The 26,793-nt window shown below is 44.7% G+C and overlaps 1 protein-coding gene across 1 annotated transcript; it reads right to left on the bottom strand.

The window, feature by feature from the left end:
* Positions 1-5,868: 5,868 nt before the first annotated feature.
* LOC110503180 (dipeptidyl peptidase 1) lies at positions 5,869-12,271 on the bottom strand. Its single transcript, XM_021581538.3, has 8 exons — positions 11,083-12,271; positions 10,663-10,808; positions 9,477-9,637; positions 8,685-8,840; positions 7,724-7,842; positions 7,155-7,286; positions 6,833-7,065; positions 5,869-6,718 (listed from the first exon to the last, which is right to left on the bottom strand). The coding sequence occupies exons 1-8, from the start codon at positions 11,240-11,242 to the stop codon at positions 6,452-6,454; spliced, it is 1,374 nt and encodes a 457-aa protein (XP_021437213.3). The 5' UTR covers positions 11,243-12,271; the 3' UTR covers positions 5,869-6,451.
* Between the last annotated feature and the right edge of the window lie 14,522 nt (positions 12,272-26,793).

Below are 26,793 nucleotides of genomic sequence, written 5' to 3'. Positions count from 1 at the left end.
TTTGAGAGGGGGGAGGGAGGGAGAGAGGTTTGAGAGGGGGGAGGGAGGGAGAGAGGTTTGAGAGGGGGGAGGGAGAGAGAGAGGTTTGAGAGGGGGGAGGGAGAGAGAGAGAGACAGGTCTATGGTGTCTTACTGTGTACTAAAGCTGTCAGTGAAGCCCGGTCCAATCCCATAGGACACATTCCAGTTATTGGGTGGGATGTCTCCTCCCATATTCCTGCCAAGGGTGACATCATACAGGAAGATACATTACTCACAGGAAATGTGCGTGTGTGTGTGTGAGCTCTGATTAGTTGCCGTCATAATACTCACTTTAGTGGATGGCATCATGATAGCCAATAGGATGCACTGGAATCTTAGGAAGCCCCACCCCTCCCCCAGGATGTACCTGTAAGTGTATTCTGGAGGAGAGAATGTTATAGTCCCCCTTTATCACAGAAACATCCATCTTTATAAGAACACACACCATTAGCAGGGTATCCTATGTACAGTACCTGAAGTCCTGGGCCCAGTATTCTGCAGGGTTTGAGAACATGATTATACTGTTCGCCCCATGAAGCATAACTTTCTTCACCTACACACACAGAGAGACAGAGAGAGCCAGAGAGAGACAGAGAGACAGAGAGAGCCAGAGAGAGACAGAGAGACAGAGAGAGCCAGAGAGAGACAGAGAGACAGAGAGAGCCAGAGAGAGGCAGAGAGAGACAGAGAGACAGAGAGAGCCAGAGAGAGACAGAGAGACAGAGAGAGCCAGAGCGAGAGAGATGAGAAGGGTAGAGTAGTGGGATAGGTAGAGAGAGGTGGAGAGAGAAAGAGATGGTGAAATAAAGAAATATATATATATATATATATATATAGAGAGAGAGAGAGAGAGAGAGAGAGAGAGGGAAAGAGAAAGAACTTGTTTCCTCTGAATATATTTCCATGACTGTAGTGGAGGGGCTGATATGTGGTTATAGCACCGTCTAGTGACTGTAGTGGAGGGGCTGATATCTGGGGTTATAGCACCGTCTAGTGATTGTAGTGGAGGGGCTGATATGTGGTTATAGCACCGTCTAGTGATTGTAGTGGAGGGGCTGTTATCTGGGGTTATAGCACCGTCTAGTGACTGTAGTGGAGGGGCTGATATGTGGTTATAGCACCGTCTAGTGACTGTAGTGGAGGGGCTGATATCTGGGGTTATAGCACCGTCTAGTGACTGTAGTGGAGGGGCTGATATCTGGGGTTATAGCACCGTCTAGTGACTGTAGTGGAGGGGCTGATATCTGGGGTTATAGCACCGTCTAGTGACTGTAGTGGAGGGGCTGATATCTGGGGTTATAGCACCGTCTAGTGACTGTAGTGGAGGGGCTGATATCTGGGGTTATAGCACCGTCTAGTGACTGTAGTGGAGGGGCTGATATCTGGGGTTATAGCACCGTCTAGTGACTGTAGTGGAGGGGCTGATATCTGGGGTTATAGCACCGTCTAGTGACTGTAGTGGAGGGGCTGATATCTGGGGTTATAGCACCGTCTAGTGACTGTAGTGGAGGGGCTGATATCTGGGGTTATAGCACCATCTAGTGACTGTAGTGGAGGGGCTGATATCTGGGGTTATAGCACCGTCTAGTGATTGTAGTGGAGGGGCTGATATCTGGGGTTATAGCACCGTCTAGTGACTGTAGTGGAGGGGCTGATATCTGGGGTTATAGCACCGTCTAGTGACTGTAGTGGAGGGGCTGATATCTGGGGTTATAGCACCGTCTAGTGACTGTAGTGGAGGGGCTGATATCTGGGGTTATAGCACCGTCTAGTGACTGTAGTGGAGGGGCTGATATGTGGTTATAGCACCGTCTAGTGACTGTAGTGGAGGGGCTGATATCTGGGGTTATAGCACCGTCTAGTGATTGTAGTGGAGGGGCTGATATCTGGGGTTATAGCACCGTCTAGTGATTGTAGTGGAGGGGCTGATATCTGGGGTTATAGCACCGTCTAGTGACTGTAGTGGAGGGGCTGATATCTGGGGTTATAGCACCGTCTAGTGACTGTAGTGGAGGGGCTGATATCTGGGGTTATAGCACCGTCTAGTGATTGTAGTGGAGGGGCTGATATCTGGGGTTATAGCACCGTCTAGTGATTATAGTGGAGGGGCTGATATGGGGTTATAGCACCGTCTAGTGATTGTAGTGGAGGGGCTGATATGTGGTTATAGCACCGTCTAGTGACTGTAGTGGAGGGGCTGATATCTGGGGTTATAGCACCGTCTAGTGATTGTAGTGGAGGGGCTGATATGGGGTTATAGCACCGTCTAGTGATTGTAGTGGAGGGGCTGATATGTGGTTATAGCACCGTCTAGTGACTGTAGTGGAGGGGCTGATATGTGGTTATAGCACCGTCTAGTGACTGTAGTGGAGGGGCTGATATCTGGGGTTATAGCACCGTCTAGTGATTGTAGTGGAGGGGCTGATATGGGGTTATAGCACCGTCTAGTGACTGTAGTGGAGGGGCTGATATCTGGGGTTATAGCACCGTCTAGTGACTGTAGTGGAGGGGCTGATATCTGGGGTTATAGCACCGTCTAGTGACTGTAGTGGAGGGGCTTATATCTGGGGTTATAGCACCGTCTAGTGACTGTAGTGGAGGGGCTGATATCTGGGGTTATAGCACCGTCTAGTGACTGTAGTGGAGGGGCTGATATCTGGGGTTATAGCACCGTCTAGTGACTGTAGTGGAGGGGCTGATATGTGGTTATAGCACCGTCTAGTGACTGTAGTGGAGGGGCTGATATCTGGGGTTATAGCACCGTCTAGTGACTGTAGTGGAGGGGCTGATATCTGGGGTTATAGCACCGTCTAGTGACTGTAGTGGAGGGGCTGATATCTGGGGTTATAGCACCGTCTAGTGACTGTAGTGGAGGGGCTGATATCTGGGGTTATAGCACCGTCTAGTGACTGTAGTGGAGGGGCTTATATCTGGGGTTATAGCACCGTCTAGTGACTGTAGTGGAGGGGCTGATATCTGGGGTTGTAGCACCGTCTAGTGACTGTAGTGGAGGGGCTGATATCTGGGGTTATAGCACCGTCTAGTGACTGTAGTGGAGGGGCTGATATGTGGTTATAGCACCGTCTAGTGACTGTAGTGGAGGGGCTGATATCTGGGGTTATAGCACCGTCTAGTGACTGTAGTGGAGGGGCTGATATCTGGGGTTATAGCACCGTCTAGTGACTGTAGTGGAGGGGCTGATATCTGGGGTTATAGCACCGTCTAGTGACTGTAGTGGAGGGGCTGATATCTGGGGTTATAGCACCGTCTAGTGATTGTAGTGGAGGGGCTGATATCTGGGGTTATAGCACCGTCTAGTGATTGTAGTGGAGGGGCTGATATGTGGTTATAGCACCGTCTAGTGACTGTAGTGGAGGGGCTGATATCTGGGGTTATAGCACCGTCTAGTGACTGTAGTGGAGGGGCTGATATCTGGGGTTATAGCACCGTCTAGTGACTGTAGTGGAGGGGCTGATATCTGGGGTTATAGCACCGTCTAGTGATTGTAGTGGAGGGGCTGATATCTGGGGTTATAGCACCGTCTAGTGACTGTAGTGGAGGGGCTGATATCTGGGGTTATAGCACCGTCTAGTGATTGTAGTGGAGGGGCTGATATCTGGGGTTATAGCACCGTCTAGTGATTGTAGTGGAGGGGCTGATATCTGGGGTTATAGCACCGTCTAGTGACTGTAGTGGAGGGGCTGATATCTGGGGTTATAGCACCGTCTAGTGACTGTAGTGGAGGGGCTGATATCTGGGGTTATAGCACCGTCTAGTGACTGTAGTGGAGGGGCTGATATCTGGGGTTATAGCACCGTCTAGTGACTGTAGTGGAGGGGCTGATATCTGGGGTTATAGCACCGTCTGGTGACTGTAGTGGAGGGGCTGATATCTGGGGTTATAGCACCGTCTAGTGATTGTAGTGGAGGGGCTGATATCTGGGGTTATAGCACCGTCTAGTGATTGTAGTGGAGGGGCTGATATGGGGTTATAGCACCGTCTAGTGATTGTAGTGGAGGGGCTGATATGTGGTTATAGCACCGTCTAGTGACTGTAGTGGAGGGGCTGATATCTGGGGTTATAGCACCGTCTAGTGATTGTAGTGGAGGGGCTGATATGGGGTTATAGCACCGTCTAGTGATTGTAGTGGAGGGGCTGATATGTGGTTATAGCACCGTCTAGTGACTGTAGTGGAGGGGCTGATATGTGGTTATAGCACCGTCTAGTGACTGTAGTGGAGGGGCTGATATCTGGGGTTATAGCACCGTCTAGTGATTGTAGTGGAGGGGCTGATATGGGGTTATAGCACCGTCTAGTGACTGTAGTGGAGGGGCTGATATCTGGGGTTATAGCACCGTCTAGTGACTGTAGTGGAGGGGCTGATATCTGGGGTTATAGCACCGTCTAGTGACTGTAGTGGAGGGGCTGATATCTGGGGTTATAGCACCGTCTAGTGACTGTAGTGGAGGGGCTGATATGTGGTTATAGCACCGTCTAGTGACTGTAGTGGAGGGGCTGATATCTGGGGTTATAGCACCGTCTAGTGACTGTAGTGGAGGGGCTGATATCTGGGGTTATAGCACCGTCTAGTGACTGTAGTGGAGGGGCTGATATCTGGGGTTATAGCACCGTCTAGTGACTGTAGTGGAGGGGCTGATATCTGGGGTTATAGCACCGTCTAGTGACTGTAGTGGAGGGGCTTATATCTGGGGTTATAGCACCGTCTAGTGACTGTAGTGGAGGGGCTGATATCTGGGGTTATAGCACCGTCTAGTGACTGTAGTGGAGGGGTTGATATCTGGGGTTATAGCACCGTCTAGTGACTGTAGTGGAGGGGCTTATATCTGGGGTTATAGCACCGTCTAGTGACTGTAGTGGAGGGGCTGATATCTGGGGTTATAGCACCGTCTAGTGACTGTAGTGGAGGGGCTGATATCTGGGGTTATAGCACCGTCTAGTGACTGTAGTGGAGGGGCTGATATGTGGTTATAGCACCGTCTAGTGACTGTAGTGGAGGGGCTGATATCTGGGGTTATAGCACCGTCTAGTGACTGTAGTGGAGGGGCTGATATCTGGGGTTATAGCACCGTCTAGTGACTGTAGTGGAGGGGCTGATATCTGGGGTTATAGCACCGTCTAGTGACTGTAGTGGAGGGGCTGATATCTGGGGTTATAGCACCGTCTAGTGATTGTAGTGGAGGGGCTGATATGTGGTTATAGCACCGTCTAGTGACTGTAGTGGAGGGGCTGATATCTGGGGTTATAGCACCGTCTAGTGACTGTAGTGGAGGGGCTGATATCTGGGGTTATAGCACCGTCTAGTGATTGTAGTGGAGGGGCTGATATCTGGGGTTATAGCACCGTCTAGTGACTGTAGTGGAGGGGCTGATATCTGGGGTTATAGCACCGTCTAGTGATTGTAGTGGAGGGGCTGATATCTGGGGTTATAGCACCGTCTAGTGACTGTAGTGGAGGGGCTGATATCTGGGGTTATAGCACCGTCTAGTGACTGTAGTGGAGGGGCTGATATCTGGGGTTATAGCACCGTCTAGTGACTGTAGTGGAGGGTGGCCACACCAGATACTGACTTACTTTTGACCCCCCCCCTCCCCTTTGTTCAGGGACACATAACATTTGTTTGTCACATGTCTGGAACTTGTTCAGTTCATGTCTCAGGTTGTTGAATCTTATGTTCATACAAATATTTGCACATGTTACGTTGTTTAAAATAAATGCAGTTGACAGTGAGAGGATATTTCTTTTTTTGCTGAGTTTAGAAGTTATGCACACACATTGATCAATCTTAAGCAGTCAGTATAGAAAAGTAAATGTCAGCACCGCTGAAAATATTTCTACAAATATTATTTATTTTCTTTCAAATTGTAAATAAGCAGACAATCTGAACATGCATGATGTGATCTTATTGGAAAGCTGACATTTCTAATGAAAGGCAACATTGAATCATACTGCATCCCTTCCAACAGCATGAGCCAGTCCCTTTGAACATTCCCAGGAGACTCCAATTTACAGCATCAGCAGAGATAGGAGAGGACAGTACAGAGATGACTTGCAACAAGGAATATATTTAAGATCACAGGACAGTCTCCCCTGAGATTACAGATAAAGAGTAGAGGTTCTCTGCCCTCCTATCAATCACCAGACTAACTACAACATACTAATAAAACTACAAATCCCAGGTACAGGGAATTATAGCAGGTTCCCTTTTGGCATCATTCACAAAATTGCATCTGACTGGCAAGGATCAGACTGTCTAGCGAGCGTGGGGGGAACACTTTTACAGTCACTAACTCTGACAACGTCCCAGCCATTTCAAAATATCACATTTATATGCAATTGTAGACTTCAGGCTAGGTTCCAATTGGGAAAATGCCTAAAGATGAACCCTTTCCCTCCCACCCCCGTAGACCCTCTACAGTTTAGGGATGGGCTTGGCTGCCACAGCGATGCTCTCGATGGCACACTCGTCAGACCCCCGTCTGACCCTGAAGAAGCCCTCCTCGCCCCACGTCGTCCCCCAGCTGTTCTTCACCACCCAGAACTTCTGACCCGTGACGTGACATTGGCCGTAGCCCACCAGCAGCACCGCGTGGTTGGTCAGCTCAAACGGGTTGTAGGAGTCATGGAGGCCCGTGTGGTGGTAGATACCCTCCTTGTAGTGCATGAAGTCAGGATACACCTGGACGAGAACAGTGTGAGGAAGACACCTGGTCATTTTGACTTAGAACTACTAATACTGGCCATTATTCATATAGAGCTAGCCAATGCTCAAACCAACGTGTGTGTGTCCCACCTCAAAGGCCACCCCCATGGGTCCGTTCTTGACCAGTTCCAGCATCATGGCAGACTCGCTGCAGCCTCCGTAGAACCCTCCGACGTAGCTGTAGTCCGAAGTGTAGTGGCGGAGACAGCCATCGGGAACGTCACACGGGGAATCTGTCCCAGCGTACGGATAACACGACTCTTCCACGATCCCAAAGTCCTGGACGTACTTCCCAATGAGGTAGGGGAAACCACCGTCACAACCTGAGAGGGAGAAGTAAGAGGGCTTAGATATGGGAGAAATACACAAACACCGTTAAGGTACAATTATGCAGAGTGTGTTCTCTCATTACCTTGGGAGTACTGGGAGCAGGACACGACCTGCTGTGGGCTGAAGATGGGAGTCTCGGTGTTGTTGGTTTGGAGCCGGACACGAGCCTCCAACATTCCCATTAAGGCAAAGGAATAGCAGCTACCACACGAAGCTGGAGCCCACAGAGTACCAATCAAACCCTGCACTGTCACAACCAATCAAAAACCTCACTGTAATATCAGTCACCACTAAGAACCAGACACCCGGTCAAGCAGTCCGTGGATCATCTTTAACCTGCAACTAGAGTTCTGTGGGAATGAATCCTAAAAGCCCATTTATGCTGGAGATGAAAATGTGGTCAGAGGCTTCACATGGAGGGTGATGCAATAATCACTACACACGAGCATGTTATCTGTGGGGTTGAGACAGGAACATTGATTTAGCAGTTCTCTAACTAGGACAGGCAGTGGTACCCTGCCCTGTAGAGGACATTCCTAAGGCCTCAGACACAGCAGCAAGGCTGAACATTAAACACATGGGTTGTGAGAGGAGACATTTTGCCAACAGTCACGATATACAAGTGTAGGTATTTGACCCAGCGTGAGTTACCCTGGTTGCGGACAGGACTGAGGTAGTTGACTCCGTTGACATCTCTCCAGTCCCAGCGCTCAGGGAGGCCGGCCGCCATCTTGGCTAGCGTTGATGTCACAGGGGCGGGGCCAACACGTCTGGGGAGGAGCATAGACTCATACAATAAGGGTACACCATGGGCATGTTTTGCAATGAATCCAAAATGAGTGTTCCTATTGAACACCTTTAGGTACTACCTCTGTTTTAGAGTCCTGTTTCATACCTACTGACCACCACCAAGGTGATCTCTACCCCACAGTCTCCTGAGGTGATCACTAGTCCCCCCCACACTATGGATTGGTGTCACCATAATGACTGTACTTAGTTCAACATATTTCTGACACCAAACCATTCCTTTAAAATCCATGAGGGGGGAGTGAACGAGTGGAGAGAAATACAACTCAGCTGGGGGTTGAGAGAGAAAGAAACCTCAGGCATTTGTAAGCCCTTGTACAGAGTGCCTCTTACTATCAGTCATACCAGAGCAGTCTAGACGAGTTGGGGCCAGACTGTGTCCCATTATCCTAAAACAGAACCCTCTAGCCTTGGACTCATCTGCCATGACTATTCTCTCCAGGGGCACAACTGTCACTGTGGACCTGTCCCTCCCACATTATGAAATTGCTTTTGTCACCCCCAGTTTGATCGTTGGAATGTGATGCAAAATGAGGCGAAGGTGTGCTTTAGGACCATGCGGACGCCGCCGAGCAGTCAGGTGGGCTGTGTGGAGTGTTTGACAGGATAAAATATAATAAATGATGTCCCCCCCCCCCCACTTAAACAAAGTTAAATCCCTGATTGTCACCCTTTTCTTTCAGAAGTAACAAATCTCACAGCTGACAGACATCCTGCTTCTTCCTTGTGTGAAGTTCACCAAAATGAGTTTCATAATAATTGAATTCCTGTTTCAATACATAGTGTCACAAGTGAATGACTGTACCTGGGGATGTGTGAAGCTGGTCCCCCGGCTCTGTGCATTAGCTGCTGCAGAGTGTAGGTCTCATGTTCGCTGTAGGCCATGGCTTTCCAGGAGCTCTGAGCCACGTTGATGGAGTCAATGAAGTCCAGGTTGTGTTTGTAGGACCTCTGGAGGAACCTGGGGAGGGAGGAGTAAACAGACCTACACCAACCTGGGGGAGGAGTAAACAGACCTACACCAACCTGGGGGAGGAGTAAACAGACCTACACCAACCTGGGGGAGGAGTAAACAGACCTACACCAACCTGGGGGAGGAGTAAACAGACCGACACAAATGTAAAGACTGCTTCTACATTGCTTGCTGTTTGGGGTTTTAGGCTGGGTTTCTGTATAGCACTTTGTGACATCGGCTGATGTAAAAATCAGGCTTTATAAATATTCATTTGAATGAATTGATTGACATATACCCCACATGAGAGGAGTAAACAGACCTACACAGCCTGAAGGAATGAAAACAGAATGAACAAATGCAGGAGCACTAGAACAGCCAGACGGAGAGAGCACTGCTCAGACCAGAACACATGACTCACACAACACATGAGCAGTGACTGACAGCCAACGTAAAAGAGAGTCTAAACTAGGCAGACTGCTTGTTTTTCAATATGAGCAATGCTCACACTAAAATGGGACCATGGATGAAAATAGCCTTCTAGCCAATTATAGGACTTTAATGTGAAAACATAGGTGATTATTGGAGAGCATTATTATTGGGCACAGAGTGTCAAGCCTGCTATAAAACCCTGAGGCTACTCACAGGTCATTGGGATGGTAGCGGTGTGTGTCTATGGAGCGAGGGGGTGTTGGGACAACCCTCTTGGCAGTGAAGCAGGCCCAGTTGTTTCCCAGAGAATCATGGACCCAGCCTGGCAGAGTCTGGTCACAGTAGCTGGTCACCTCAGAGCCCTGCTCAGAGTACTGGAACAGAGAGGAGAAAAATCAGTCTGTACGAGGCATCCCTGTGTGTTGTGTAGAAAGAGGACGATCACATATTGAATCTTAATGGCCCGAGTTAAAGATTAAAAAACAAGAGCTACAAGTCAGTGAGGTTTTATGCAAGTGGAGGTGGCAGTTACCCTGATAACCGCTTTCAATATGAGCAGACAGTGTGGCGTTATGAACAGCAGCAATGAGTAACTAACAATGGGCTTTTCCAGTGAAGCATGTGGTGTGTCACTGTGCTGAAACAAGTCCAGACGGTTTCAATAAGGAAGTACAAGTGACGTGCAGATGTCAGCTAAACCATGTAGGAGGGACAACACTGAACATTTCCCCTGATAGTCACAAGGAAGTCACGTGACAAAGTCAAACGAAATACAACCCCAAATGAAAAAGGATCAACACTCAAAGTATCTTTGAAACACAAGCCTGAATATATCAGTGTAGCAACTGAGATGTAAAAGTCAGATTAGTGATTGAACTACCAACCCTGCAATAACAGGAAAGGTGACCAGCCATGTGTCTGAAACTTAATGTACAAGGCTACAAGGTAGGAGGACTTCCATCACGGCCAGCCCGGTCATCAGGAGGAATAGATGGCATTGACTGAGCTAAACTGACCAAGATGCACCTAACACATAAAACCTCACAATTCTGCCCAAAGTAAATGACAGTTCCTCTCAACCAGTGGCATATGGGTTTTTACGTGAGAGCTTATGCCACCCTTTGATAATCAGTGTCCACTGCTTGTCTATTCCCAGCACACCTCTCCAGGAAGCTGCTATAGAAACATCTGTGCAGCACGTCAACATCCCATCAACAATCCTGTAGCAGATAGAATATGGTAGAACAAGGATGTGGTCTTTTCTGTAGCCTACAGGCTGGAGATTAAATGACAATGTAATTCCATATTCACCAAAAATGTTCCAGACCTCTTGACATAGATGCTACTGTTATAGACTAAAGTGGAACCCTGAATGAAACAAGTGAGATCTTAAACCTGCCTTGAAGAAGCCAAACCACTTGTAGTCGTTGAGGACAACCTCAAAGCCCTGATTGTAGATGAGGGTGAAGAATCCCGTGTTCCCCAGGTCGTCCACCGCCACAGACAGCTTCTCCAGGCGCACCGTTATCGACTTATCAATGGTGTCTTTTTAAAAACAGAGACATTTTGGTAATTACTACTCAATTAAAATGTGAGCTTCTTCTGTATTGCAAAGTAAGACGGGGTAGACATTGTAACATTGGGCAGAGGTGAAAGTTGTAACAATGACACAATGCTCGATACAAAAGCTAAATCAATAGCCTACAAACTAAGGCAATAGACTACCGGGTCAAGTTAACACTTGAACCAATTAAAAGTTTGTTACATAGCCTACTTGATTGCTTAAAGCGTGAGGTCGTTCCGTATTTCCAGCTCTTACCCATCATAGAGCAGTTGATGCCTTTGTCTTGTCCCCCCTTCGATACTTGGAACACCCAGGTGCCCAACAGGTCTTCATATGTGCAGTTGGCCGGGGTATCAGCCTGGGAGCCCTCCACCCAGAGCAGGAACACACAAAACAACACACCGCTCACCTTCATCGCGTCACACCACACTCCTGTTTGCAGATATTTGAGTCTACGTATAAGCACAACTAGAAAAATGTAGACTATATTTCCCCGTACTTCGATGCACCTGGGAGACGGGTTTGTGTAATGTCCTCTGCGCTTTTGTACAATCAGAAGGAACTTTCCCCTCGGTCATATGACCCACCAGCTGCTCACGTGAGTCGCTGCGTCTTGCTGCAGTGATTTTCTCGCTGCGTCTTGCTGACGGATCTCAATTCCATTGAGCACGTCTGGGAATTGTTGGATCCGAGGGTGAACAGTTTATGTCTCAGTTGTTGAATCTGGTTATGTTCATACAAATATGTACACATGTTAAGTTTTCTGAAAATGAACGCAGTTGACAGTGAGGACGTTTATTTTTTTGCTGAGTTTCTAAGGATTAAGGTTAGGGTTACATTTAGGGTTCAAATTAAATGTCATCTGTCACATGCGCCGAATACAGGTGTATTCACTTCGGGCTCGCTAAAGAAAAAAAGGATTCTGCCAGTCCGTGCTGAGTAATCGCAGTTCTGATGCCCAGAAGTTATTTTCGGTCATAAGAGACTGTAGCAGCAACATTATGTACAAAATAAGTTAAAAAAAAATAAGTTACAAAGAAACAAACAAAAAAACACAATTAGTCAGGAATACGTAAAACGTCAGCCTTGCTCTCCAGCGCCATCTTGTCCAGACTATTGGTTAGGGTTAATAAAGTTTTTGAGCTATATTGTATGCAAAAAAATAGGAAATTATAATATTTTATATTAATACAATCGCTCAGAGAAAGTATTATTATTTTTCTCCGAAAAAGTAGGCATACAAATTGACCTCCCTAAAGATTCTTATAAAATACTTTAGTATTTTTACATTTTGTGAATTTAATGTCTACAGCATTGTCCTTTTTCTTGAATACTATTTTAAACGCGATCCCAAAACATAATGTCCCCCACAGGGACAATAAAATCAGTAAAGTAGTCCCATATTTCCCAGCATGCAATGACGACATCAAGCTTGTGACTCTACAACTTGGTGGATGCATTTGCAGTTTGTTTTGGGCGTGTTTCAGATAATGTTGTGCTCAATAGAAATGAATGGTAAATAATGGATTGTATCATTTTGGAGTCCCTTTTATTATAAATAAGAAAATAATGTTTCTAAACACTTCTACGTTAATGTGGATGTTACCATGACTAAGGAAAATCCTGAATGGATCATTAATAATGATGAGTGTGAATTTACAGAGGGTCAAAGTTTATGTACAATAAAAGTGACTCCAAAGTCCATTTTTACCATTAATTTATTTTGGGCACAAAATAATCTGAACCAAAGGAACTGTAAATTCATCCAACAAGTTTGTAGAGTCACAAGCTTGAAGTAGTCATTGTGTGCTAGGAATATGGGACCAAATACTAAACTTTTGACTACTTTATTTCTTAGAATCTTTAGGGGTGCCAATACTTTTGACCCCTGCCTTTTTGAGAAATAAGTATTACTTGCTAAAAGTACATCTCTTTCTCTGAGCAATTGTATTAGTATAAAATAATATAATTTTGCAGACAATATAGCTCAGTATTTAAAATATTTATTTTATACAGTCATTATTGCCCATCTTTATCAAAGGTGTCAATAATTTCAGACCCCACAAATGTCATATTATATATATATATACAGTGTTGTAACAATGTACAATTGCTTAAAGGACAAAAGATAAAATAAATAAACATAAATATGGGTTGTATTTACAATGGTGTTTGTTCTTCACTGGTTGCCCTTTTCTTGTGACAACAGGTCACAAATCTTGCTGCTGTGATGGCACACTGTGGTATTTCCCCCAATAGATATGGGAGTTTATCAAAATTGGATTTGTTTTCGAATTCTTTGTGGATCTGTGTAATCTGAGGGAAATATGTGTCTCTACAATGGTCATACATTGGGCAGGAGGTTAGGAAGTGCAGCTCAGTTTCCACCTCATTTTGTGGGCAGTGAGCACATAGCCTGTCTTCTCTTGAGAGCCATGTCTACCTACGGCGGCCTTTCTCAATAGCAAGGCTATGCTCACTGAGTCTGTACATAGTCAAAGCTTTCCTTATGTTTGGGTCAGTCACAGTGGTCAGGTATTCTGCCGCTGTGTACTCTCTGTTTAGGGACAAATAGCATTCTAGTTTGCTCAGTTTTTTTTTGTTAATTCTTTCCAATGTGTCAAGTAATTATCTTTTTGTTTTCTCATGATTTGGTTGGGTCTAATTGTGCTGCTGTCCTGGGGCTCTGTGGGGTGTATTTGTGTTTGTAAACAGAGCCCCAAGACCAGCTTGCTTAGGGGACTCTTCTCCATGTTCATCTCTCTGTAGGTGATGGCATTGTTATGGAAGCTTTGGGAATCGCTTCCTTTTAGGTGGTTGTAAAATTCAATGGCTCTTTTCTGGATTTTGATAATTAGTGGGTATCAACCTAATTCTGCTCTGCATGCATTATTTGGTGTTCTACGTTGTACACGGAGGATATTTTTGCAGAATTCTGCATGCAGAGTCTCAATTTGGTGTTTGTCCCATTTTGTGAAGTCTTGGTTGGTGAGCGGACCCCAGACCTCACAACCATAAAGGGCAATGAAGGGCTCTATGACTGATTGAAGTATTTTTAGGTATGTTGAAATTTATGTCTATCTATCTATCTGTCTATTTATCTATCTATCTATCTATCTATCTATCTATCTATCTATCTATCTATCTATCTATCTATCTATCTATCTATCTATCTATCTATCTATCTATCTATCTATCTATCTATCTATCTATCTATCTATCTATCTATCTGTCTATCTATCTATCTATCTATCTATCTATCTATCTATCTATCTATCTATCTATCTATCTATCTATCTATCTATCTATCTATCTATCTATCTATCTATCTATCTATCTATCTATCTATCTATCTATCTATCTATCTATCTATCTATCTATCTATCTATCTATCTATCTATCTATCTATCTATCTATCTATCTATCTATCTATCTTATCTTATCTTATCTTATCTCTCTCTCTCTCTCTCTCTCTCTCTCATTCCATATCTCATTCTCTCTCTCTCTCTCCCTCTCTCTCTCTCTCTCTCTCTCTCTCTCTCATTCCATATCTCTCTCTCTCTCTCTCTCTCTCTCTCTCTCATTCCATATCTCATTCTCTCTCTCTCATTCTCTCTCTCTCTCCCTCTCTCTCTCTCTCTCATTCCATCTCTCTCTCTCTCTCTCTCTCTCTCTCTCTCTCTCTCATTCCATCTCTCTCGCTCTCTCTCATCTCTCTCACCCTCGCTCTTTCACTCTCTCAACCTCTATCTCCCTCTCTCTCTCTCTCTCTCTCTCTCTCTCTCATTCCATCTCTCTATCTCTCTCTCAATTCAATTCAATTCAAGGGCTTTATTGGCATGGGAAACATGTGTTAACATTGCCAAAGCAAGTGAGGTAGACAACATACAAAGTGAAAATATAAAGTGAAAAACAACAAAAATTAACAGTAAACATTACACATACAGAGGTTTCAAAACAGTAAAGACATTACAAATGTCATATTATATATATATATACAGTGTTTTAACAATGTACAAATGGTTAAAGGACACAAGATAAAATAAATAAGCATAAATATGGGTTGTATTTACAATGGTGTGTGTTCTTCACTGGTTGCCCTTTTCTCGTGGCAACAGGTCACAAATCTTGCTGCTGTGATGGCACACTGTGGAATTTCACCCAGTAGATATGGGAGTTTTTCAAATTTGGATTTGTTTTCGAATTCTTTGTGGATCTGTGTAATCTGAGGGAGATATGTCTCTCTAATATGGTCATACATTGGGCAGGAGGTTAGGAAGTGCAGCTCAGTTTCCACCTCATTTTGTGGGCAGTGAGCACATAGCCTGTCTTCTCTTGAGAGCCATGTCTGCCTACGGCGGCCTTTCTCAATAGCAAGGCTATGCTCACTGAGTCTGTACATAGTCAAAGCTTTCCTTAATTTTGGGTCAGTCACAGTGGTCAGGTATTCTGCCGCTGTGTACTCTCTGTTTAGGGCCAAATAGCATTCTAGTTTGCTCTGTTTTTTTGTTAATTCTTTCCAATGTGTCAAGTAATTATCTTTTTGTTTTCTCATGATTTGGTTGGGTCTAATTGTGCTGTTGTCCTGGGGCTCTGTAGGGTGTGTTTGTGTTTGTGAACAGAGCCCCAGGACCAGCTTGCTTAGGGGACTCTTCTCCAGGTTCATCTCTCTGTAGGTGATGGCTTTGTTATGGAAGGTTTGTGAATCACTTCCTTTTAGGTGGTTGTAGAATTTAACGGCTCTTTTCTGGATTTTGATAATTAGTGGGTATCGGCCTAATTCTGCTCTGCATGCATTATTTGGTGTTCTACGTTGTACACGGAGGATATTTTTGCAGAATTCTGCGTGCAGAGTCTCAATTTGGTGTTTGTCCCATTTTGTGAAGTCTTGGTTGGTGAGCGGACCCCAGACCTCACAACCATAAAGGGCAATGGGCTCTATGACTGATTCAAGTATTTTTAGCCAAATCCTAATTGGTATGTTGAAATTTATGTTTCTTTTGATGGCATAGAATGCCCTTCTTGCCTTGTCTCTCAGATCGTTCACAGCTTTGTGGAAGTTACCTGTGGCGCTGATGTTTAGGCCAAGGTATGTATCGTTTTTTGTGTGCTCTAGGGCAACAGTGTCTAGATTGAATTTGTATTTGTGGTCCTGGTGACTGGACCTTTTTTGGAACACCATTATTTTGGTCTTACTGAGATTTACTGTCAGGGCCCAGGTCTGACAGAATCTGTGCATAAGATCTAGGTGCTGCTGTAGGCCCTCCTTGGTTGGTGACAGAAGCACCAGATCATCGGCAAACAGCAGACATTTGACTTCGGATTCTAGCAGGGGGAGGCCGGGTGCTGCAGACTTTTCTAGTGCCCGCGCCAATTCGTTGATATATATGTTGAAGAGGGTGGGGCTTAAACTGCATCCCTGTCTAACCCCACGACCCTGTGTGAAGAAATGTGTGTGTTTTTTGCCAATTTTAACCGCACACTTGTTGTTTGTGTACATGGATTTTATAATGTCGTATGTTTTACCCCCAACACCACTTTCCATCAGTTTGTATAGCAGACCCTCATGCCAGATTGAGTCGAAGGCTTTTTTGAAATCAACAAAGCATGAGAAGACTTTGCCTTTGTTTTGGTTTGTTTGGTTGTCAATTAGGGTCTCTCTCTCTCTCTCTAGCTGTGGCAGGAAAACAGACCTGATTATCTGAACCTGCAGCTCTTCGTCAGCCAGACACTGGTGGGACACTCAAAAACACAGTTGGTTGTCACTCACTCACTCACTCACTCACTCACTCACTCACTCACTCACTCACTCACTCACTCACTCACTCACTCACTCACTCCAGCCAGCCAGCCAGCCAGCCAGTAGAGGGCAGGGTACACCACAGATTGGTGAAGAGAGAAAGATAAAGAGCTAAGAGATGGATAGAGATAGTGAAGGACGGAAACCTTCACTAGGAAAAATAATCACATTTTTTTTTCTCACAAAGAAAACAGGAGCTGCCTCCACTATTCCAGGCAGGACTATTTCAACTTTAACATTTCAACATCATCAAATCACCTATGTTTAGTTTTCAATAACAACTAAAAGATACCAAAAACACTATTTAGTCCAATCAACATAAGCTAAGTATGATGTAGATGTCTATGGTGTGAGTGTGTGCAAGTAGAGAAAACATGTTGAGTCACCCAACTTGTTGAGAAACGCCAATGCTGTCCTCCTCTCTTTCATGTTGATGAAATTGTCTGTGACTCTCTCAGACAGTACACCCTTTTAGTTTTTGGTGTCCTAGGCTACCTGGCTAAAAGTATTGCTCGCTAACCTAGCTTCCTTTCATGGGCAACGAGGAGCCAGCTAGTTAAAATTAGCCTACTACATCTACTGGAGCTACACATTGAACACCCATCCTCTCAGACAAGGGGCACAATCCGTGGCTAATTTAGGAAAGGGACAATTTTAGCTAGCTAGCCACCGGAGAACAACAATTCAAGTTCCTTCTGTCAATCAAATCAAATCAAATCAAACCAAATTTTATTTGTCACATACACATGGTTAGCAGATGTTAATGCGAGTGTAGCGAAATGCTTGTGCTTCTAGTTCCGACAATGCAGTAATAACAAGTAATCTAACTAACAATTCCAAAACTACTGTCTTGTACACAGTGTAAGGGGATAAAGAATATGTACATAAGGATATATGAATGAGTGATGGTACAGAGCAGCATAGGCAAGATACAGTAGATGGTATCGAGTACAGTATGTACAAATGAGATGAGTATGTAAACAAAGTGGCATAGTTTAAAGTGGCTAGTGATACATGTATTACATAAGGATACAGTCGATGATATAGAGTACAGTATGCATATGAGATGAATAATGTAGGGTAAGTAACATTATATAAGGTAGCATTGTTTAAAGTGGTTAGTGATATATTTACATCATTTCCCATCAATTCCCATTATTAAAGTGGCTGGAGTTGAGTCAGTGTCAGTGTGTTGGCAGCAGCCACTCAGTGTTAGTGGTGGCTGTTTAACAGTCTGATGGCCTTGAGATAGAAGCTGTTTTTCAGTCTCTCGGTCCCAGCTTTGATGCACCTGTACTGACCTCGCCTTCTGGATGATAGCGGGGTGAACAGGCAGTGGCTCGGGTGGTTGATGTCCTTGATGATCTTTATGGCCTTCCTGTGACATCGGGTGGTGTAGGTGTCCTGGAGGGCAGGTAGTTTGCCCCCGGTGATGCGTTGTGCAGACCTCACTACCCTCTGGAGAGCCTTACGGTTGAGGGCGGTGCAGTTGCCATACCAGGCGGTGATACAGCCCGCCAGGATGCTCTCGATTGTGCATCTGTAGAAGTTTGTGAGTGCTTTTGGTGACAAGCCGAATTTCTTCAGCCTCCTGAGGTTGAAGAGGCGCTGCTGCGCCTTTTTCACGATGCTGTCTGTGTGAGTGGACCAATTCAGTTTGTCTGTGATGTGTATGCCGAGGAACTTAAAACTTACTACCCTCTCCACTACTGTTCCATCGATGTGGATAGGGGGGTGTTCCCTCTGCTGTTTCCTGAAGTCCACAATCATCTCCTTAGTTTTGTTGACGTTGAGTGTGAGGTTATTTTCCTGACACCACACTCCGAGGGCCCTCACCTCCTCCCTGTAGGCCGTCTCGTCGTTGTTGGTAATCAAGCCTACCACTGTTGTGTCGTCCGCAAACTTGATGATTGAGTTGGAGGCGTGCGTGGCCACGCAGTCGTGGGTGAACAGGGAGTACAGGAGAGGGCTCAGAACGCACCCTTGTGGGGCCCCAGTGTTGAGGATCAGCGGGGAGGAGATGTTGTTGCCTACCCTCACCACCTGGGGGCGGCCCGTCAGGAAGTCCAGTACCCAGTTGCACAGGGCGGGGTCGAGACCCAGGGTCTCGAGCTTGATGACGAGCTTGGAGGGTACTATGGTGTTGAATGCCGAGCTGTAGTCGATGAACAGCATTCTCACATAGGTATTCCTCTTGTCCAGATGGGTTAGGGCAGTGTGCAGTGTGGTTGAGATTGCAATGACGTCTGGCTTTTGATGTGATATGATTGGTGTGATATGATTGGTGTGATATGATTGGTATGATATGATTGGTGTGATGTGATTGGTGTGAAGCCAAATCCAAGCTGACTTCCCTTTACACTTTTTTTTTTGGTACGCCAGGACCATTCACAGGTGAGCTCACTCAGTTCAGCTCAACACTGATTGGCTATTATTTTATAAAAAAGTTTTATCAAGGGAGGCCAAATGCTCGCTGGCTTCCCTTGTATTCAATGCTACGGGCGGCAACAATGTCATACTCTTTTTGACCAGACAGCATCAGATAGATGGGCTACACATACAGAGACAGAGGGGCGCTGTTTCGCTGGCTTGGATGCTTTCTCCGGTGAGATACATGCAGCCTCTTGCGAATTGAAGGAAAATTGTGAAAACAGAGAGACGAAAGATACATTATTATTTTTTATCTTTCTTATTTCTTCTTATTTTTTTTTTGGGGGGGGGGGGGGGGGGCTGGCTTCCTTTGGCATCCATGAATATATGCCACTGGGGTTGTGTTGTGGGTGTTAAAGCCAATTTATACTTGATCCGAAAATGTGGTCGGAGGCTTTGTGTGGAGGGTGTGTGTGATGCAACTGTGGACTCTCCGGAGGCATGCAGAGGCCAAATCGAACTCATGATTGGCTGACGGTAGGTGAGGCCGGGAGGTCCTGTATAAACACAAACTCACATCCTTGACAAATTCCTGCTCCCCAAAGCGCAAGAAGTATGAATGCCCTGACTTTTGCAGAGGCCGTATCACCGTAAATGCTGCACGGCCAATGCAGACTTCAGATTCACCATGCAGCACATTTTAGTGTGTATGTGTGTGTGTGTGTGTGTGTATGTGTGTGTGTGTGCATGCATAATTTGTGTGTGCATTATTTGTGTGTGTGTGTGTGAGTGAGCACTGTGCAGTGCACACTACCTTCTTTATTCAGCCCCGCTGGCTGTGAAATCTTCCTTCTACACAAAGCAGTGCTTTCACAGAGTCTTTCAGAGGGCGTTTTATTACTGCAGTGCTTTCACAGAGTCTTTCAGAAGGTGTTGTATTACTGCAGTGCTTTCACAGAGTCTTTCAGAAGGTGTTGTATTACTGCAGTGCTTTCACAGAGTCTTTCAGAGGGTGTTGTATTACTGCAGTGCTTTAACAGAGTCTTTCAGAGGGCATTTTATTACTGCAGTTCTTTCACAGAGTCTTTCAGAGGGTGTTGTATTACTGCAGTGCTTTCACAGTCTTTCAGAGGGTGTTGTATTACTGCAGTGCTTTCACAGAGTCTTTCAGAGGGCGTTTTATTACTGCAGTGCTTTCACAGAGTCTTTCAGAGGGTGTTTTATTACTGCAGTGCTTTCACAGAGTCTTTCAGAGGGTGTTTTATCACTGCAGTGCTTTTAATTTCCCTCTGCCTCCAGCAGACACCGTGTGGAATGGGAATCATGCATCTTTTATTTGATCTTGTTCATGATTCACAGTTCAGAGTGGTGGTGGAAAAAATACCCAATTGTACTGTAGTAAAAGTAAAGATACCTTAATAGAAAATGACTCAAGTAAAAGTGAAAGCCACCCAGTAAAATACTACTTGAGTAGTAAACCCTCTTAAGGATCGGACCCTTTACAGAAAAGATCCCCTAAAATGACATCTGACCCAGATCTAACTGCCTGTAGCTCAGGACCTGAAGCCAGGATATACATATTATAGATACCATTTGAAAGGAAACACTTTGAAGTTTGTGGAAATGTTAAATTAATGTAGGAGAATATAGTTAAAGTCTAAAAGTATTTGGTTTTAAATTTACTTAAGTATCAAAAGTAAATGTAATTGCTAAAATATACTTAAGTATCAAAAGTAGAAGTAAATACTAAGCAAACCAGACAGCATTATTATTTTTAACGGATAGCTAGGGACACACTTCAACACTCAGACATAATTTACAAACAAAGCATTTGTGTTTAGTGACTCCGCCAGATCAGAGGCAGTAGATGACCAGGGATGTTCTCTGTTTAGTGAGTCCTCCAGATTAGAGGCAGTAGGGATGAGCAGGGATGTCCTCTTGATAAGTGTAAATTGGACCATTTCCTGTCCTGCTAAGCATTCTAAATGTAACAAGTACTTTTGGGTGTCAGGGAAAATGTATGGAGTATAAAGTACATTATTTTGGGGTACAGATACCCCCAAAAAACTACTTAAGTAATACTTAAAAGTATGTTTACTTAAGCACTTTACACCACTGGTTCAGAGGCAGACATGAAGTGGACTTGTCCTGCCATTTAATATCCGACAAAGCAGTTCATGTTGTAGAGTGGATAATATTTTTCCTGTAAGACTCAGACCCGTACTCATAGAGTAGGTAAACGTTTCCCCTAACCGCTGATGCAGGGTCAGATATGTTTTTATCCACCTAAAACCTCTTGGTTTGGGGCTAGGGTAATCTGATCCTAGATCTGGGGCTAGGGTAATCTCATCCTAGATCTGGGGCTAGGTTAATCTGATCCTAGATCTGGGGCTAGGGTAATCTGATCCTAGATCTGGGGCTAGGGTAATCTGATCCTAGATCTGGGGCTAGGTTAATCTGATCCTAGATCTGGGGCTAGGGTAATCTGATCCTAAATCTCAGGCTAGGGTAATCTGATCCTAGATCTCAGGCTAGGTTAATCTGATCCTAAATCTCAGGCTAGGTGTAATCTGATCCTAGATCTGGGGCTAGGGTAATCTGATCCTAAATCGCAGGCTAGGGTCATCTGATCCTAGATCTGGGGCTAGGGTAATCTGATCGTAAATCTCAGGCTAGGGTAATCTGATCCTAGATCTGGGGCTAGGGTAATCTGATCCTAGATTTTGGGGCTAGGTTAATCTGATCCTAGATTTTGGGGCTAGGGTAATCTGATCCTAGATCTGGGGCTAGGTTAATCTGATCCTAGATCTGGGGCTAGGGTAATCTGATCCTAGATCTGGGGCTAGGGTAATCTGATCGTAAATCTCAGGCTAGGGTATTCTGATCCTAGATCTGGGGCTAGGGTAATCTGATCCTAGATCTGGGGCTAGGGTAATCTGATCGTAAATCTCAGGCTAGGGTAATCTGATCCTAGATCTGGGGCTAGGGTAATCTGATCCTAAATCGCAGGCTAGGGTCATCTGATCCTAGATCTGGGGCTAGGGTAATCTGATCGTAAATCTCAGGCTAGGGTAATCTGATCCTAGATCTGGGGCTAGGGTAATCTGATCCTAGATTTTGGGGCTAGGTTAATCTGATCCTAGATTTTGGGGCTAGGGTAATCTGATCCTAGATCTGGGGCTAGGTTAATCTGATCCTAGATCTGGGGCTAGGGTAACCTGATCCTAGATCTGGGGCTAGGGTCATCTGATCCTAAATCTCGGGCTAGGGTAACCTGATCCTAGATCTGGGGCTAGGGTAATCTGATCCTAAATCGCAGGCTAGGGTCATCTGATCCTAGATCTGGGGCTGGGGTAATCTGATCCTAAATCTCAGGCTAGGGTAATATGATCCTAGATCTGGGGCTAGGGTCATCTGATCCTAGATCTGGGGCTAGGGTCATCTGATCCTAAATCTCGGGCTAGGGTAACCTGATCCTAGATCTGGGGCTAGGGTCATCTGATCCTAAATCTCGGGCTAGGGTAACCTGATCCTAGATCTGGGGCTAGGGTAATCTGATCCTAAATCGCAGGCTAGGGTCATCTGATCCTAGATCTGGGGCTAGGGTAATCTGATCGTAAATCTCAGGCTAGGGTAATCTGATCCTAGATCTGGGGCTAGGGTAATCTGATCCTAGATTTTGGGGCTAGGTTAATCTGATCCTAGATTTTGGGGCTAGGGTAATCTGATCCTAGATCTGGGGCTAGGTTAATCTGATCCTAGATCTGGGGCTAGGGTAATCTGATCCTAGATCTGGGGCTAGGGTAATCTGATCGTAAATCTCAGGCTAGGGTATTCTGATCCTAGATCTGGGGCTAGGGTAATCTGATCCTAGATCTGGGGCTAGTTTAATCTGATCCTAGATTTTGGGGCTAGGGTAATCTGATCCTAGATATGTGGTAAATATATCCTACAAAGGTAACTTCTATCAGGAGCTGAAATCACACTATGAAGCTCATTAGAATTTTTCTGTTGTAGAACATTTCTAAGGAGAGGTACCGCCCTCTGAGTTCCCAGCTTTTGGGAAGTTGCTCTTTGAGGAGATAGGGAAGACCAATAAGCATTGAGTAAAATGTTTGGAGTTTTTAAAGACATCTTCTGATTGGATCATTTTGGGATAATTCATTTAAAAAATGGTCATGTTGTGTCAACGTTGTATCTGTACTGTGTGTGCTTTCCTCGGTACGCGGGTGGGGGTGTTCTGCTGTGGGCCTAAAGGCACATCCATGACTCTTCACAGACTGTGTAACTCAGACACTACTCAGGAACCACGTTTCAGTTAAAAGAAGAGGGCACTGCATCGCAGCGCTAGCTGTGCCACCAGAGACTCTGGGTTCGCGCCCAGGCTCGGTCGCAGCCTGCCGCGACTGGGAGGTCCGTGGGGCGATGCACAATTGGCCTAGCGTCGTCCGGGTTAGGGAGGGTTTGGCCGGTAGGGATATCCTTGTCTCATCGCACACCAGCGACTTCTGTGGCAGGCCGGGCGCAGTGCACGCTAACCAAGGTTGCCAGGTGCACGGTGTTTCCTCCGACACATTGGTGCGGCTGGCTTCCGGGTTGGATGTGTGCTGTGTTTAAAAGCAGTGCGGCTTGGTTGGGTTGTGTTTCGGAGGACGCATGACTTTCGACCTTCGCCTCTCCCGAGCCTGTACGGGAGTTGTAGCGATGAGACAAGATAGTAACTCCTAATAATTTGATACTACGAAATTGGGTTGAAAAAAAACACCTAAAAATCCTTCAGCTGAGTCCATCTCCCACCTAACCGTGACCGCTGACCCTAGGCCATGACCCCTGACCCCAGACTCACAGAAAGACAGCTGACAGTGCCGCATTACTCTCACTAGTGTTGAGTGACATTATCAGTGGGCAACTGGAACCTCGGTGCCTCGAGGCAACCCACTGCCACTCTGTAAGGGACTCTACAGGAGTTACTAGTTGGCTCTGGACTACAGAGAGATGCTGTTGTCTGTTCTCACTTTTCCTACCCTTCCTTCCTCCCTTCCTTCCTTCCTGTGGAATCCTTTCATCTTTAAATCCTCTATGTATTCTAATGGAGCGAAAGCAAACTCAACCACTCCTGGTGCCAGTATTTTTGTTTGTTTGTAATTGTTTTATATTTAAATTGTTTATATTGTTTAAAGTTATATGTACTTTTCAATGAGAGTATTTATGCAGCGGTTTCACCATTTCAGTATTTTTCTGATGTCTCTAATGTGTCACATTCAAGACTCAACAACAAAAAAGATGTATACTTTACCAAACCATACACATTTACCATTGATTAAGTGTTGAAGAAATATATGCAGTGCCAGTCAAAAGTTTAGACACATTCAAAGGGTTTTCTTTATTTTTTCTTTATTTTTTCTACAATGTAGAATAATAGTGAAGACAATGTCACGTGTGCTACCACTCCGGCCTCTAGGTCACCAGGCTGTTCGTTACGACGCACACCTGTCACCAGCGTTACACGCATCTGTGTATAATGACACTCACCTGGACTCCATCACCTCCTTGATGACCTGCCCTTTATAAGTCTTTCCCTTTGGTTTCTTCCCCAGTCGTCATTGTTTCTCTTCCTGTCGGTGTGCTGTTTGTGTTTCGTGTTTATTTATTAACTACCTGAACTTGCTTTACGACTCGCAGTGTTACAGATATCAAAACTATGAAATAACACATATGGAATCATGTAGTGACCAAAAAAGTGTTAAACAAATCAAAATATATTTTATATTTGAGAATCTTCAAAGTAGCCACCCTTAAACTTGATGACAGCTTTGCACTTTCTTGACATTCTCTCAACCAGCTTCATGAGGTAGTCACCATGAATGCATTAGAATTAACAGGTGTGCCTTGTTAAAAGTTAATTTGATAGCCCTATTTGGTAAAAGACCAAGTCCATATTATGGCAAGAACAGCTCAAATAAGGAAAGACAAATGACAGTCCATCATTACTTTAAGACATGAAGGACAGTCAATACGGAAAATGTCAAGAACTTTGAAAGTTTCTTCAAGTGCAGTTGAAAAAACCATCAAGTGCTATGATGAAACTGTCTCTCATGAGGACCATCACAGGAAAGGAAGACCCAGAGTTACTTCTGCTGTAGAGGAGAACTTCATTAGAGTTACCAGCCCAAATAAATGCTTCACGGAGTTCAAGTAACAGACACATCTCAACATCAACTGTTCAGAGGAGACTGCGTGAATCAGGCCTTCATGGTCGAATTGCTGTAAAGAAACCACTACTAAAGGACACCAATAAGAAGAGGTGGAAATCTGTCCTTTGGTCTGATGAGTCCAAATTTGAGATCTTTGGTTTCAACTGTCGTGTCTTTGTGAGATGCAGAGTAGGTGAATGGATGATCTCTGCATGTGTGGTTCCCACTGTGAAGCATGGAGGTGGAGGTGTGATGGTGTGGGGGTGTTTTGCTGGTGACACTCAGTGATTTATTTAGAATTCAAGGCACACTTAACCAGCATGGCTATCACAGCATTTTGCAGCAATACGCCGTCCCATCTGGGTAACACTTAGTGGGACTATCATTTGTTTTTCAACAGGACAGTGACCCAAAACACACCTCCAGGCTGTGTAAGGGCTATTTGACCGAGTAGGAGAGTGATGGAGTGCTGCATCAGATGACTTGGCCTTCACAATCACCCGACCTTAACCCAATTGAGATGGTTTGGGATGAGTTGATCCGCACAGTGAAAGAAAAGCAGCCAACAAGTGCTCAGCATATGTGGGAACTCTTTCAAGACTGTTGGAAAAGCATTCCTCATGAAGCTGGTTGAGAGAATTTCAAGAGTGTACAAAGCTGTCATCAAGTTTAAGGTTGGCTACTTTGAAGAAACTAAAACATAAAATACATTTAGATTTGTTTAACACTTTTTTGGATACTACATGATTCCATATGTGTTATTTCATAGTTGTGATGTCTTCACTATTATTCTACAATGTAGAAAATAGTTAAAATAAAGAAAAATAATAATGTTATTTTGGATGTTGGATTGTTTTGATGAGAACAAAACACAACCCTTATTAAAAAAGCTTTTTTTATACAGAACTATTTACTACATGTTAACTACATTACTACACGGTTACTACATGTTAACTACATGGTTACTACATGGTTACTACATGGTTACTACACGGTTACTACATGTTAACTACATGTTACTACATGGTTACTACACGGTTACTACACGGTTACTACATGTTAACTACACGGTTACTACATGTTAACTACATTACTACACGGTTACTACATGTTAACTACATGGTTACTACATGGTTACTACATGGTTACTACACGGTTACTACATGTTAACTACATGGTTACTACATGGTTACTACATGGGTACTACATGATTACTACATGGTTACTACGTGGTTACTACATGGTTACTACATGGTTACTACACGGTTACTACATGTTAACTACATGGTTACTACATGGTTACTACATGGGTACTACATGATTACTACGTGGTTACTACATGGTTACTACATGGGTACTACATGATTACTACATGTTAACTACATGGTTACTACATGGTTACTACATGGTTACTACATGGGTACTACATGATTACTACATGGTTACTGCGTGATTACTACATGATTACTACATGGTTACTATGTGGTTACTACATGGTTACTACATGATTACTAAATTATCACTACACGGTTACTACATGGTTACTACATGGTTACTATGTGTCCACTGTCTATTTCTGCCAACTTGTCTTTCCACAGCCAG

Source organism: Oncorhynchus mykiss, chromosome 24, assembly GCF_057628025.1.
Source record: "Oncorhynchus mykiss isolate SJ-2025 chromosome 24, ASM5762802v1, whole genome shotgun sequence".
Taxonomy (NCBI): domain Eukaryota; kingdom Metazoa; phylum Chordata; class Actinopteri; order Salmoniformes; family Salmonidae; genus Oncorhynchus; species Oncorhynchus mykiss.
Note: the sequence above shows the minus strand (reverse complement) of the source record. Positions and strands in the feature narration are given on the sequence as shown.